At 40.7% G+C, this 16,806-nt stretch overlaps 1 protein-coding gene across 1 annotated transcript in view; it reads right to left on the bottom strand.

The window, feature by feature from the left end:
- Positions 1-5,935: 5,935 nt before the first annotated feature.
- LOC144505579 (uncharacterized) overlaps positions 5,936-16,806 on the bottom strand; it is a 50,894-nt gene continuing 40,023 nt past the window's right edge. Inside the window, exon 3 of the mRNA XM_078231699.1 lies at positions 5,936-6,831. Coding sequence (XP_078087825.1) covers positions 5,936-6,831 — 896 coding nt within the window. The remainder of the gene's footprint in view (positions 6,832-16,806) is intronic.

Here is a 16,806-nt window from a genome sequence, read left to right as displayed (position 1 = left end):
GTTTACTCCAGTTAACATCGAATCCGGCAATGGAGCTCCGTTGAGGAAATGTCACTGCGTGGCAGTGAGGGTCTCAGCTAAGGTATACAGTGTATACCAATAGCCTTGGAATGCTTCTAAATTAACAGTGGGGTAGAGGTCCTGGCGTGAACAATAGCACATTTAATGGTGAAAGAACAACCGTCCGGACAAAACAGTAGAAGCAGAAGTCATCATGATGGAATTGTTTTTGTAGCTGCCATAAATTACGGTTAAAGCCAAACGGGAGACTACATAGAAAGAGGTAAACAGTAGGGGCGTAATTGATGTGTATTCTGAGATGTCTGAGAGGGACCAGGCAGCGTTATCATATAGGTGGATTGGCACAGAAAACTGAGTCTGACAGCAAACAGAGCCTGGAACATGGGGAGAAAAGGAAAACAATGCAAGATATATTTTTAAAAACAACATTGCTTCTATTTGTGTTTAATATTTAGCCACAAGTACCGCTGAAGTACTAATGTCTAATCCGTGGCCTAAATAAGGGGATAGTAGCGATGCACTGGCTGCAGTTGAAATAATAAATTAGGGTTATTGACTCGGACTGGTCATGCTGTACTTGGGCTCAGTTGTTCTCTTTGTTCAGAACATATACATTTAGAAACTCTCTCAGCTACCAGCCTCTGTAACTTGTCTCACATGATTGAGGTCCCTTAAATTTGTTTGGATGATAAGAGTGGCCTCCACTGTATGTGAGCTGATTGACAATGTCACTGTGGTTCAGAGCGCTACTCCAGTAGGGGGAAGCACATCAGAACGTGGTGCTACAAGGGGTTGTACAGTGAGGGGGATTGACACTGTTCTCTGCAACAAGGGACATTGGTCCTGTGTTGCCTGCCCTAATTTTCAAAATAATGAACTGACCGTGACACGAAGGCACATGGATGTTTAATAAAGCAGTAAATCAGCAGATAAGACTAGATGCGATAGAGGTCGCGAAAGGCCAAAACCTAAGGTGCTGTATCTGAATGCAAACGACAGTCAAAACAAAACAGGCAAACTTGTAGCAATAGAAATTCGTAAGTACGAAAGGATAGCTCTTGTTGAGACATTCCCACAGGTTGACGCAATTGGATCCTGAATATTAAAGGATTGTTAGAAGGATGTCTTAAAAACAGGTGGTTCTGTTAATTAATGATGGCAACGCCTCTTAGAGAGAGAGACCTAAATTGAGAAAATCGGGATGTAGAAGAAGGTTGCGTTGAAATGAGAAATTCTAAAGGCAAGAAGTCAATTGCGGGAGTGGTGTGCAGGCTGCCGGATTATAATTAGTCTGTAGAACGAGGTTAAACAGAGATAAAATGGGAGCATGTCAGAAATATACCAGAATAACCATGGAAAATTTTACCCGATATGTAGATTTTCAAAATCGGTTGAGCAATGGTGACAAAGATGAAGAGTAAATAGATATTTTCACGATAGTTTCTGTGCACTGCAGTTTCGAGACAGCCACATGACAGGGTATTCTCGACCTGATATTGTGCAATTAGATTCGATTAATTTGTAACTTCAAAGCCAATGTACCCGCTAGGTAGGAGTTTGAGTAAGAAAAAAATAAGCTTAAGACTAATATTTTAAACTTTAACATGAGAAATTATGAGGACATGAAAGCGGAGCTTGCTCAAGTGAACTGGCAAACATGCTGAAGAGATGGATGACCAGAAGTTAAGTGGCAAATATTCAAACGGATATTTCAGAATACTCAAACAAACAGGTTGCGATGAGAGTTAAAAATCCAAGGGTCCATCATCTGTGTTTAACTGAAAAAGTCCACGTAATATTCAAATTATAGAATACGTATTTGTGCAAATGTAGGTGCAGACTAGAATGTTGGGAAGACCATAAATATGTCAACGAATTGTGAAACGGACTGATAATGGGGAAAACCGGAGTGTGAGAGAAAGCTGGCCAGCAATATATATGATGACACTAAAAGCTTATGTTGATATTTAAATAAGAGTTAACAAAATGAGCAATGGACCCATAGAATGTGCGTCTGAGTACCTGCTAAGCGAAAGCAGGGACCGATAGATTAATTGATGAGGAATCACATATCTACCTTCATTATGGAGGCCAGAATCACAAATAAGGAAATTACAAGGATGGAGAGGAACTCAGGAAAATTGCGATCAGCGGGGAAGTGGCATTTAGCATATTGTGTCTGCAGGCTGACATTCATAGAGGCATGGAATCAAGTATTTTTACAGCACGGAACGGAAACTTTCAGTCCATCGTGTCTGCACAGGCTGCAAACAGAGATACACAGCTTGCCCCATCCTCCAACGCCACATCCATAGTCTTTAAAATCATCAATTTCGAATATGCATCCAGCTCACTTCTGAAATCTCCTTTGCGATCCGCCTCCACCACTCTCCCAGACAGTACATTCCAACTCCTAACTACTCTCTCCGTAAGTGGCTTCCCCTCATCTCACTCCTAGCTCTCTTGACGACCACCTTGAAATTGTGGCCCTAATCACTGACATTCCACCAGTAGGAACAAAATTTCATTCTTTGCCCTGTCAAAATTGTTCATAACTTTGAGACACGGTGGCACAGTGGTTAGCACTGCTGCCTCATTGCGCCAGGTACCCAGGTTCAATTCCGGCCTCGGGTGATTGTCTATGTGGAGTTTGTATGTTCTCCCCGTGTCTGCGTAGGTTTCCTCTGGGTGTTCCAGTTTCCTCCCACAGACCAAACATGTGCGGGTTAGGGTAATTGACCATGCGAAACTGCTCCATTGTGTCAGGGGGACTAGCAGGGGGTAAATACTTGGCGTTATGGTGAATAGGGCTTGAGTGGATTGTAGTTGATGCAGACTTGATGGGCCGAATGATTCCCCCCACCCCCCTCTGCACTGTAGGAATTCTATGATTCTATGAAGATCACCTCTTCATGTACGCTGCTCCACTGAGCATGAGCGAAATTTCTCTAATCTCCCCTTGTATCTAAAATTCCTCATTTTTGGCATCATTCCAGCAAATCTTCTTCGCACTATCTCACGGAACTTATCCTTAAATAGGGGGCCAGAAATATACACACTACTCTAACTGCAGTATGGCCAATGATTTGTAGAGGTGAGGCACGACTTCCGAGCCTTTATATTTATGTCTTTATTTATAAATCCACGCATCGTATACACCACTTGACAACAGTTTCAATTGCCTGGCCATCTTCAGAGAATAATGCACTTGAATGCGCAGGTCTCTCTGCTCCTATATTACCCTCCATGTTGTACCATTGGACGTATATTCTCTCCCCATGTCTCTTGCACAAAAATGCATTATCTCACATTTCTGATGCACTGAAATTCATCTGCCTGCTATCTGTCCAGTTAGTCAAAATGTCATTGTCCTTCTGAAGTCTCTCAGCATCACCCTCACAATTCATTATTCACCCTAGCTTCGTGTAATCTACAAATTTAGAGATTTTGCGCTCAACGTCCACTCTAAGTCGTTTGCATGAATCAGAAAAAAAACAAGTGTCATAACACTGGGGATCAACAGTTAGAACTTGTCTCTAGTCAAATAAATACCCATTTCTACCCACTCTCTGTTTTCGATCTCTTAGCCAACTTCTAATCTGTGCCGTCAAGGAAGGATCAATCACAAGCATTTCTAATTTTCCAATCGGCTGCAATGTGGTGCAGTAGCAAATGGTTTCTAAAAGCCAAATAAACAACATCCACTGTATTAAGCTTGTCCACTGCCTGTGTTATCTCATCAAATAATAGAATTCATTTTGTCAGATATGACCTATCCTTGTCAAAAACATGTTGAGTGTCTAGCATTAAAGTATTTTTCTCGAAGTGTAAATTTTTCTTTCGTCAAATTATGTCCTCCATCTGTTTTTCCACTATCGTTGTCACTTCACAGGTCTGTAGTTTCCTGTGTTATCCTTTGCCTCTTTCTTAATAAACAACGTCACATTTCCAATCCTCTGGTCCCCCGGGACTAATTATATGTTCAGAGAGGCCTGGAAATTTTCTGCAATGGCTCCACACTTTGCTCCCTTACCTCTCTCAGCAATCTATGGTGCATCCCATTCTGGTCTGGCGAATTCTTTACCTGGAGTGCTGCCAGCTTTTATGGCACCTCTTCTTTATCGATCTCTATAATGCTCAGTTTCTCAACACCCACATATGCAACTGGATCATTGTCGCCATCTTCTCATTTGGTAAAGCCAGAAAGAAAATACTTATTTAGTACCTCTGCTATACTATCCGCTTCAGTGTGCGATTTACCCTGTTGCTTACGGGCCCCACTCTGCCCTTAACTAATCTTTTAGCATTCATATGTTTGAAGATCATTTGGCGTTTGGTTTTAGTGCAGGCTGCCACTCTTTCATTTTGTTTCCTTTTTCTTCCTCTTAGCCTTTCCTATTGCAGCCTTAGACACCTTATTGTGTTTGGCGCATTGTTCCAGATTTATAGTGTTATTCCTAATCGAGGTGCTGAATGGCTTAACCCAATATTTTGAAAGAAGCGGCTAATGAAAGAAATAATGGACTGGTTTTCATTTTCCTGACGCCCTGAGAAGGTTCGAAATATTCCCTAGCAGTTTGGGAAGGTTCAGTTAGATTGGAATATCGCAAATGTAGCTGCTTTATTAAAAAACGGAGGGAGACAGAACACAGCGAATTATTAGTCATTTGGCCTAACATATTTTGCAGCGAAATGCGAGAAGCCATTATTAGAGATGTTGTATCAGAGAAATTGGAAATTATCAAGGTAAACAGATAGGAAGGAAGAGGGACAGAGAGTGTGCATGTGTGAATGCACATGAGTGAAAGAGAGGAACAGAGAAAGTGAAGGAGAGAAAACAGAAGAGAAAGCAATATGGAGATAGGATTTGACGTTTGGAATAAGTGAAGAACCACGGTGGAATAAGCATTTAGAGGCATAGAAGGGAAAGAAAAGTTAAAAGAAATCAGAAGTGGCAATTATCTAGAAAATAGAGATAGAGATTTGGAACATGAAAATTTAGTGGCGTGTGTTGAGTCGTGGTGAGATCAGTGAATCTGGTCGAGAATGGGAGACAAATCAGGACAGGGCAAGTTGGGGAGAGAGAGCGTAATGCATCATTTGAGAACGAAAGGGAAATCTGATTAATTCTAATAATTTGTGAATGAAAAGTGTATATATAATGAGCAAAGCAAGAGAGATATATAAGGATAGATAGATAGATAGATAGATAGATAGATAGATAGATAGATAGATAGATAGATAGATAGATAGATTGATTGATTGACATTAAATGTATATATAAAATGAAAATTTGATTAATATATTGCCAAACAAAATCCATTCATCTTCAGATTAGTTTCCCTTTTGCTTCTGTAAGCCGGTTTTCCGGTCTTTCTGGGAAGATGTAAGGAACTGAGAATTGAACCAAAGGGGCCATAGGAGCGACTGTGTCTGCTGTTTTCTGGCCCTTCTATTCATATTCTGTCTATCCTCATTACACATTTAAATCAGCTCCGCCAACTGTTCAACCCGTAACCTTTCTTCTCGGCTGTCTTGCCCAATTAACTCTTAATTTTATTTATATCTGGGAATCTGCATGCCACCTTTCGCCAGTGCTCCGCTACCCAATGTTATGTGTGACTCCACCTGCATATTCACAGATCATCCGAACATTTCTCACACTTTTACCCCATTGCTCATTTTTATGCCTGACTGCTTCTGTTAATGTATTTATAGTCCTCTGAAAGTCTGCTGCATTTCTTTTTTTTAACTCTTGTTTGGTGTAAGAGATGTTGTTAACTTTATTCTGTTAACTTTATTCTGATCCGACATCGATTTGTTCACTCGTGCCAATTTTTAATCATTCAGATACTTTTCTTTCAGTCGTTTGCTTGACGCCACATGCACCATACCTCTTGATCATTGAGCTCTTTCAGTCTTTTTGTTTATTAATTAATTTTTGCATGAATGAGACTGGGTATTTCACCATGCTCTTCAACTCCTCTCTGAATTTGGACTGAGTTGCCACATAAATCAATGTGTTTGTGCAGCAATTTAAATTTCGCAGCATATATGCGATAGTTTCAAAATTGTAAGAAGAATAATCATCAAAGTAATCATCAACATCAAAAAAATATAAAACATACACCAACCACAAGAGTATGAAGCTGCCAGATATGGTGAAGATTAAAATGATAGACTTTCTTCTGCTCTCCATCTCTGGGTCACTGTGATTCTCTATCCTGTTCTGACCCCTCAGTCCCTTACGGACTCGGCTGGCCACGAGAATGTGTCTGACTGTCAGAGCATTAAGCAACAGAATTATCCCGAATGGTATCAATGGGGTTAAAACTTTTTCAAAATTTCTAAACCCAATCCACCTGGGGTCAGTAAAATAGCTCCGCTTGTTATCACAGCGCCAGGGAACATTATCAACAATCCTCCGAGGTTCAAATCTGAAGTAGATGGGAATGTTTTTCAAACAGAGTAATGTGCCGCTTGTTGCTAAAACTATTGATGCAATTTTCTTGGTGCAATATGTCGATTTGAACTTTTGACAACAAATGACAACAAATCGATCAAAAGTGAATGTGACGGTGAACCAGACAGAACAGTCTGTGGCAGCACGTAGCATAACATAACGAACACTGCACACAGGGGTGATTCTCAGGAAATTTGTTCCAAAATAATATGCATTAATTCGCTTCAAAATGACCTCAGTAATAATGACCATGAGATCCGCAGACGCCATTGCCATCAGGTATCGAGTGGTGCAGATGGAGAGGCCACAATTTCCACGGGACAGAATCACGATTGCCGCTACGTTAACTGAACGACAGAAAAGACAAAAAAGTGTGGAAGTTAATTATCCGCTTCTGAGCACAGACATCATGGAATTCAGCGTCAGAAAATTGAGGGTTAAGATCAGATTTTAGGTTACTGAATCTCAACTATGACCTCAACTACCCACAGGCAGCAACTTTCCAGGTACTGCTACCACACTAATCCACCTTCCCCCAGACTCGATACAGTCTATCACTTAGTAGAGTCCATTTATTTAAAGCCGTTTCCCGTGATAATGTTACTTGTATCATAAATACTTTAATGATTTCTATTTAGAAAGCGGTTTAATGAGATTATCTGCTTGTGTTCAAAGGGCATGGGTGACTTTCTACGGCAAGGTCATTATAAAAAATTAACCTATATTAATTTATATTGTGATTAAGCAACAGTAATATTCTGTTTCGGTTTCTCACTTTCAAATCCCAAGAATATTAAATCTCTGCTCCAGGTGCACATATTTTGAACGACAGTACAGCAAATATTGAGATGAGAATTAACTGGAAACAAATGTCTTGTCATTTGCACAGAACAGGTTGATATTTCATATAATTGAATTGTTTGCAATTATACAGGGTTATAAGAGTTGAAAGGTGGATTGGTGAAGAATAATATTACATGGTAACCAGCGCTCCCTGGCGTTATATGCTCCACTCCAATTAGTCACCACACTCAGTGTAATGCTACACTGACAGATAACCGGAATAACTCATTCTTATGAGATTCCTACTCTGTTGTTTGACTCAACAGCTCAGGGTATTGAGAGGAATGCAATAAGAACATAAGAACATAAGAACATAAGAAATAGGAGCAGGAGTAGGCCATCTAGCCCCTCGAGCCTGCCCCGCCATTCAATAAGATCATGGCTGATCTGACGTGGATCAGTACCACTTACCCGCCTGATCCCCATAACCCTTAATTCCCTTACCGATCAGGAATCCATCCATCCGCGCTTTAAACATATTCAGCGAGGTAGCCTCCACCACCTCAGTGGGCAGAGAATTCCAGAGATTCACCACCCTCTGGGAGAAGAAGTTCCTCCTCAACTCTGTCTTAAACCGACCCCCCTTTATTTTGAGGCTGTGTCCTCTAGTTTTAACTTCCTTACTAAGTGGAAAGAATCTCTCCGCCTCCACCCTATCCAGCCCCCGCATTATCTTATAAGTCTCCATAAGATCCCCCCTCATCCTTCTAAACTCCAACGAGTACAAACCCAATCTCCTCAGCCTCTCCTCATAATCCAAACCCCTCATCTCCGGTATCAACCTGGTGAACCTTCTCTGCACTCCCTCCAATGCCAATATATCCTTCCTCATATAAGGGGACCAATACTGCACACAGTATTCCAGCTGCGGCCTCACCAATGCCCTGTACAGGTGCATCAAGACATCCCTGCTTTTATATTCTATCCCCCTCGCAATATAGGCCAACATCCCATTTGCCTTCTTGATCACCTGTTGTACCTGCAGACTGGGCTTTTGCGTCTCATGCACAAGGACCCCCAGGTCCCTTTGCACGGTAGCATGTTTTAATTTGTTTCCATTGAGATAGTAATCCCATTTGTTATTATTTCCTCCAAAGTGTATAACCTCGCATTTCTCAACGTTATACTCCATTTGCCATATCCTCGCCCACTCACTCAGCCTGTCCAAATCTCTCTGCAGATCTTCTCCGTCCTCCACACGATTCACTTTTCACCGAGCTGATTTGCAGGGCGCTACAAGGACATGGCTGATAAACTGGCTACCTGCAGATTTACAAACATTCTCGATTTGTTTTCATTCAATTAATTATTTAACCGAATTGCCAGAGCAACATGCAGGGGTACAAATCATCTGACTCATCTGACTCATCTGATAAATAACTTTTTCATAAAGAGCCCCTGCAGCTAAGAGCAATCGATGAAACAGAATATTAACGCAGAGGAAAATCAAGAAATTTCATGAAGTTTTATTATTGAAGCTGTGACAATTCGATCCAATTAAGCATTATCATTCACATAATAATAACAAAAACAAGCTCATGCACAGGTGCACAAAAACACATTTGGTTTTGGACACTTACCGGGAACACCAACTACGGCAAGGACCAAATAGAATATTTTCCTGACCAATTGAATTGGTCGATGCATTTTCTATGTGAATTGAGTCAGCCCCTTTGTGCAGCAGACAATGTCTCCGAATTAAAGTCTGAATTGAAGTCACACCTGTGCATGAACTTTATACACTCGAAATCTCCAGAGACTGATTTTGCAAAATTATTCAATTGGATTTTCAAGTGTGAACAAAGAGTTGCGTTAACTCCCTGTAGAGAGAATGTACGAGACGCTGAGACTTACTTCGTCTACTCCCTACCTCATAGACTTGGTAAGTATGGTCACATTGTCATAACTGCAGGCTGAAATAAACAGCAGTAGAAATGTTCCCGTCAACATCCTGACTCGCATCGCTTGATCTCGTATTGTTTCAGAGAGGACATTCACTCCGGCTCATCATTGAGTAATTAAATCCTTCATGACAGAATCTCCTTTCAGATGATTTGTACCCCTGCATGTTGCTCTGGCAATTCGGTTAAATAATTAATTGAATGAAAACAAATCGAGAATGTTTCTAAATCTGCAGGTAGCCAGTTTATCAGCCATGTCCTTGTAGCGCCCTGCAAATCAGCTCGGCGAATTTCAATTCCTCATCTCCACACCATTATTTTGCAAATTTCCATACTGCTGCTTTTATCAACTTACTGCTGATGGAAATTGGCTCCGCCACACTCTTAGGCTGTTCATTTCAGATCCTAAACCAATGCCGTGAATAGTATGTCTCTCCGAGTTCACCATTAGTTCTATTGAATTTCAACTTAACCCAGAGTCCTTTGATTTTCGACATGTATACCTTTCGGAGTATTGGTCGACGAAATTTTAAACATTCTATCCGTTGGAACCGCCCTCCCCCCCACCCCTCCCCCCTCCCCCCGCAACCTTTCAAATTTCCATTCAAAGTTCTATTTTGTAAGGGGAACATTTCCAGTTTCAGTAATCTCTACGTAACACGTGGACAGCCTTCAAAATAAAAAAGTAACTTTAATCAATTTCTTCACTGTTTCGAAATCCCTCAATTTTTTCCTCAAGTATCGTGTGCAGAATGGTGCAGGAATTTCAATTGTCCTCTATTTCTAGCAGGCGCTAAACAACACATGTTCCAGATGTTACCTCTTCATTGGACACATTGATGTAGTGTACTTGGAGAATTACGTGTGTCACATGGCCTATTTATGAGAGTTGTAATGTGATCATTCAGTGACGTCACGGTGGTCGTCACGGTCTGCCAGTCGTTTGGGAATTGAAGCCTGGACAGAGCTGACCTGGAAACAAAAATAGAATTTCGAAGCAGGAGTAAGCCATGCAACCTTCGATACCACTCCGCCATTCACTTTGATCATGACTGATAATTAAATTCAATATCCCCCATATCCATCGATCCCTTTAGCCTCAAGAGCTAGATCTAATGTCTTCCTGAAATCACACAACCTTTTGGTCTCCACTTCCTGTGTCACACATTCACCACTCGCTGAAGAAATTTCTCCTCACCAGAGTCCTAAATGATTGACCACTTGCCCTCAAACTACAACCCCTAGTTTTGGACTCTCCAACCATTGGGAAGATTCCATCTGAATATACCCTTTCTAATACAGTTAGAATTGTATAAGTTTTTATGAGAGCCCCTCTCACTCTCCTAAACTGGATGCGTGTAATTCTAACGGATTTCGTCTTTCCTCATTTGACAGATCTGGCATCCCAGTAATCAGCCAGGTTAACCTTTGCTGCACTCTCCTTTAGCAAGGATATCCTTCCTCAGAAAAGAACACCAAAACCGCACACAATACTCCAAGTGTGGCCTCACAGACGGCCTATTCAATTGCACTAAAACATGCATATTCCTATATTCAAATCCTCTCGCTATGAATGCCAACATATCTTCACTCCCTAGTTTACCCAGGCAATTGGGTGATTACATCTTGAATACTGACTCGAGATTAGGTCACATTAATTCAGAATGAATATCTGTCTCTGGAAGCAGTTAAGGGAACGTTTGTTGGGTAGATTCCTGGGGTGAATGGATATGTCTTCCGAGGAAAGATTGAATAATTTGGAATTGTCTTCCTTTGGGAAATGGAACTCATATTATTGAAATATGTAACATTCAGTGTCAATGTATGAATTTCCACAGATACAACCATTATTTGATGCAGTTCTGTAGCTGGGGGATACAGCTGTCAGTTAAATGTAAGAGGTCCACACAAGCTTAGTAGAAATAGCAGGCATGTAATGAGATAAGATTCACAAAGGCGAATGTAAATCCCTTACATTCAGAAACGGGAGAATTCACAATGGAGAACAAATAAATGGCTGAGGAAATAAATTATTACTTTGTTTGTGCCTTCACAAAGGAAGACATGAACAATTCACCAGAAGTTTGAGCGAAACGAGCTTTAGTGAGGAGCTGAAGTTATCAGCATTATTAAAGACTCATGCATGAGGACACCAAGGTCTCACTGAGTATCCATCTCTCTCAATTACACCCATTCAGGTAATAATCTATCTCACTATTATAGCTACCAACATGAATAACATTACATTCATCCACATTATACTGCATCAGCTATTTATATGACCACACACTCAGCATGTCCAAATCAAGGTGAAGCATCTCTGCATTTTCCATCACAGCCACCCTCCCACCCAACTTTGTATTGTCTGCAAACTTGGAGATAACAGATTTATTTTCCTCTTTCAAATTATTAATAAATAATGTGTCTAATTAGCCCCCCGCACAGATCCCTGCAGTACCCCACTAATCGCTGCCTGCCAATTCATAAAAGAACAATTTATGCCAATTACTTGCTTCTTATCTCCGAACCAGCTTTCCCTCCATCTCAAGACATTACCCGCAATGCCATGCGCTATAACTTTACACAGTAATCTGTTATGTGAGACCTTGTCGAAAACCTTTTGAAAGTCGAAATAACCGCATCCACCGGTTCTCCTTGGTCAACTCTATTAATTACATGCTCAAAGAATTCCAATAGGTTCGTCAAGCACAATCTATCCTTTGTAAATCAATCCTAACGTTGCCATATTTCACCACTGCTTTCCAAATGCTGAGCTATGAAATCCTTGATAACGTGCTCTGGAGTAACTTTCCCAGTTCTGACGTTAATTTCACTGGCCTATTGTTTTCTGTTTTCTCTGATTCTATGTTTTTGAGTCGTGGGCTTACATTTGCTACCCACCATTATGTGGTACCAGTCTAGGTTCTAAAAAACTTTGCAACACGAATACCAGAGGATCTACTATTTCCAGGGCCTCTTCCTTAATTACTCTGGGATGAATATTATCAGATCCTGGAGATAGACCCACTTTCAATCCCATCAATTTCCATGAAACCCTTTCTTTACTAATGCTGATTTGCTCACTAAAGCTCGTTTCGCTCAGAAATCTAGCAAATTGTTCCTGTCTTCCTTTGTGAAGACAATAGCAAAGTAATAATTTGTTTCCTCGGCCATCTATTTGTTCTTCATTGTGAATTCGCCCGTTTCCGAATGTAAGGGATTGGCATTTGTTTTTGTGAATCTTATCGCTTTGCATGCCTGCTGTTTCTACTAAAGCTTGTGTGGACCTCCTAAATTTAACTGACAGCTGCATCCCCCAGTCACAGGCACCGCATCAAATAATAGTTGTATCTGTGGAAATTCCTACATTGACACCGAATGTTATATATTTCAATAATATGACTTCCATTTTCCAAAGGAAGCTAATTGGAAACGATTGAATATTTCCTCGAAAGATATATCCATTCACCCAAGGAATTTACCCGGCAAATGTTCCCTGAACTGCTTCCAGAGGGCAAATATTCATTCTGAATTAATGTGACCTAAACTCGAGCCAGTATTTAGGATGTGATCACTCAATTGCCTCATCCCTTTGTAGCATAGCACAGCCTTGCACATATTTGCTGACCTGTGCTAAATAATGACGAGAAATATTTATTCAGGATCTCACCCCACTCTTCTGGCTCCACGCATTAATGGCCTCGTTGATCTTGCTTTAATCAGTTGTGGAATAGAGTATAAGAACAAGCAGGTAATCTTGGAGACGTACAGGACGTTACTTCGGCTACCGTTGGAGTACAGTGTTCAATTCTTGTTACCTCAATTACAGAAGAATGTGATAGCACAGGAGAATGTTCACCAGAATGTTGCCTGGAATGGAGCATTTGTGCTATAAGGAGTGAAAAGCTTCAGTTGTTTTCTTTAGATCAGGCAAGGCTAAAGGCGGGGGAACATCATTGAGGTATATAACATTATGAGGGAAATGGATAATTTGAGCAGAGAGCAGCTGTTCACCTTGGTTGAGGGGTCAATTACGAGGGGGCATAGTTTTAGAGTAAGGGGCAGGAGATTCAGACGGCATATGATCAAGAAACTGTTTCACTCAGGGGGTGGTGGGAATCTGGAATGCATTGCCTGAGAAGAATCATTAGAACCTTTAAAAATATTTGAAGAAGCACTTGAAACATCAAGGATATGGCACAAGTCCAGAACAATTAAATTATCACACCTTTAGTGGTAGTTATTGTCGGTGCAGACTCACGGGGTCAAATGGCCTTTTCTGTGCTATATGACTTTATGACTCTATTTCCATGAATGTTTAACGTCGACCCCAATGACGGTTTGCAATTGTGTGCAATCAGACATGCGGGATACAATTAAATCCCAGCTTTTCTAATTCCATTAAGAGGGAATTAACACAGCTGTCGTCAGCTGCTTTCTCAAACTTCAAGAGAAAAATTTTGAACAAATTTTCAACTTGTGTATCCCTGTGGAGATCATGGCGGTTGTATAATAAGTGCCCTGATAATGCATAACAAGAGTGTAATCCGGAGACATTGCTTGCTGCACGATAGAGCAGAATCACTTCAGACAGGAAAATGCATAGTACAGTTCGAACCGTCCGGAAAATATGCTATTTGATTCTTGCTATATTTGGCGTTCCTGGTAAGGGTCTATAAATAATGAAGTTGTGTAAGTCTGTATGAGCTGTTTTCTGTATTTTCTGCGAATGATATTGTTACAGGGATTGAATTGCGACAGTTATACAGACACGCAGTCACTATAACAACGTTATAATAACGTCATAATCATGTTAGAATAAAGTTAGTTAAATTTCCTGATTTATCTGAGCTCTTTATTTCGTTATCTAATTGCTTCTGATTCACAGGCATTCTAAAGTAATTGCACATAGGAACATAAGAACTAGGAGCAGGCGCAGGCTATTTGGTTCCTCGCTATTCAATAAGGTCATGGCTGATCTTTTCGTGGACTCAGTTCCACTTACCCTCTCACTCACCATAACCCTTAATTCATTTACTGATCAAAAATATGTCTGTCTTTCCCTGAAAAACATCCAACGAGATAGTCTCAACTCCTTCACTGGACAGGGAATTCCACAGATTCACAGAACATCGGGTGAATACGTTTCTCCTCAAATTATCCCTTAATCAGCTCCCCCTTATTATGAGGCTCTGCCCCCTAGTTCTGGTTTCACCCGCTAGTGGAAACAACCTGCCTGCTTCTATCTTGTCTACTCCCATCATTATTTGATACTTTTTTATGTGCTCAGCCATTATTCTTCTGAATTTCAATTAATTACTTAAACACGGCAAAGTATTTTTTTTAACAGATATCCATCTTTGTATGTCCAATTTAAGCCATATCCCAAAGACATAAATCTTACTTCGGTACCAATTAGCATGAAACACAGATATGCTCACGTCGATGCTAGGTTGCCAGTCTTGTAACCTCTCTGGCCAGATACAGAAAGACACCTGCCTTCTGAATCTCATGCAGCAATTTCCAGAGAAAGACACATCCTCAAATAGTGGAATTTCCAAAAAGAGACGTAGTTCCTGGCTGATCCCAGTCTTCTGATCTCAGGGATACACAGAGCTATTTCTTTACACAGCTCCCAAAAAAAGCTGCTGAGTTGGGTTTCTGTCTGTGAGCTCAATCATGTGACTAATACTGTCAATCAACCTAATCGGTTACGCGACACAGTGGTTAGTCCGGCTGCTTCACAGATCTAGGGACCTGGGTTCAATTCCCGGCTTGGGTCTTTGTCTGTGTGGAATTGGCAAGTTCTCCCCATGTCTGCGTGGGTTTCCTCCGGGTGCTCCAGTTTCCTTCCATAGTCTAGAAAGCGTGCTGGTTAGGTGCATTGACCCGAACAGGCGCCAGAATGTGGCGACTAGCGGTATTTCACAGTAACTTCATTGCATTGTTAATGCCTTACTTGTAATTAAAAATAAATAAACTTAATAAATCTCCAGTAGAAAACAGTAAATTTACACCACTTATTATCCCAGATTCAAACAAACATTTTAGCAATAAAATACGTTATGGTGCTGCAATAATAACAGGACTGCTGGATGCAAACAAAATGCCACCGATAATAAAGCAAACTGCTGAAACACATTCTGCACAAGAAACAGGACCGAAATGTGTGTCTTAAATGCACAGCACCGTCACATTCGTAATTTTCAGTTTCCCCTCTCTCTCTTACAGCAAATTTAATGATAATTGTGATTGTCTTCCGGGGAAAGTGTGGACTGTCTGCTTGTACCGCTCATTACCTGATAGACATGGCAATGGCAGATGTCCTGTCAATTGTCACTGAGGTCATGATCAACCGAATCCATAATTATTATTTCTCATGGATTGTTCTGAGATACACCTCTGTCTGCGTGTTAATTATGTTCTTCCCCTTATGGCCATAGACTGATCTGTATGGTTCACCATCAGTTTATCTTTTGATCGATTTGTTGCAATATGTTGCCAGAAGCTGAAAGCTAAATACTGCACCAAGAAAACGTCAGCTCTGATCCGAGGAACAGCCGGTATTCTGCTTTGTTTAAAAAACATTCCCCTCTACTTTATATTTAAACCAAGCAGGATAATCAACAATGTGGCAAACTACTGTGCTGATAAATAAAGTTGCTTCATCGACCCTTTTTAGATTGGATATCGAATGTTTGATAAGGTTTTAACCCCATTTCTCCAATTTGCTTCAATTGTGTTGCTTAATGCTCTGACAGTCAGACACATTTTAGTGACCAGTCAAATCCGTAAGACATTAAAGGCTCTGAGTAAGGCAGAGAATCACAGTGACCGGAAATGAAGAGCAGAAGGACGTTGATCATTGTGTTATTCAGCATATCCAGAAAATTCATAATCCTGTGGTTTATGTATATGTTGTTATTTTTGTTGCTGTCCATGAACACTTAGATGATAATACTTCTTATATATTTGAGAAAGTTTCATATATGCTGCGGAATTTATGTTGCTGCACAAATGCATTTATTTATATGGTGACTCAGTCCAAGTTCCGAGAACAGTTCGTGAATTTGTTGAAATATCCAGCTCTGTCAATTATTAAATTGATGCATGAACCGAAAAAACAGAGGGCAGTTCAAAGTTCCAGTGCGCTGTGGCAAGAGAGGAATGCAGGAACACCGGAAGGAAAACCCTGAGGAGTAGAACACTCCAAACATCTATTTGCAATGAACAGGCACTGGCATTCGGAGAAACGGACATAAACCAGCCAGGTGCTGAATCTGGACATTCTCTGATTATCATGAAATATAACAGGAGGCATGTGCCTCCTCCACCTCCTTACATCTTCTCAGAGTAAGGGGGAAAAATTCAGAAAAGCTGAATGCTGCATATTGTGGAAATTTGTGTGCGTCCTGACATTTTGTTTATTTATGTACTGATAGAAGGGCAGTATGGAATATGTGTGACTTTCATTACTCCCGTCTGATCTCTAACACTTCTCTTCCTCCCTCTCTCCAGTTCCCCCAAACCCTCCATAAGATAGAGCATCAGTGGGTGGGGTAAGGAAGAGGGGGATGG

Source organism: Mustelus asterias, chromosome 16, assembly GCF_964213995.1.
Source record: "Mustelus asterias chromosome 16, sMusAst1.hap1.1, whole genome shotgun sequence".
Taxonomy (NCBI): Eukaryota; Metazoa; Chordata; class Chondrichthyes; order Carcharhiniformes; family Triakidae; genus Mustelus; species Mustelus asterias.
Note: the sequence above shows the minus strand (reverse complement) of the source record. Positions and strands in the feature narration are given on the sequence as shown.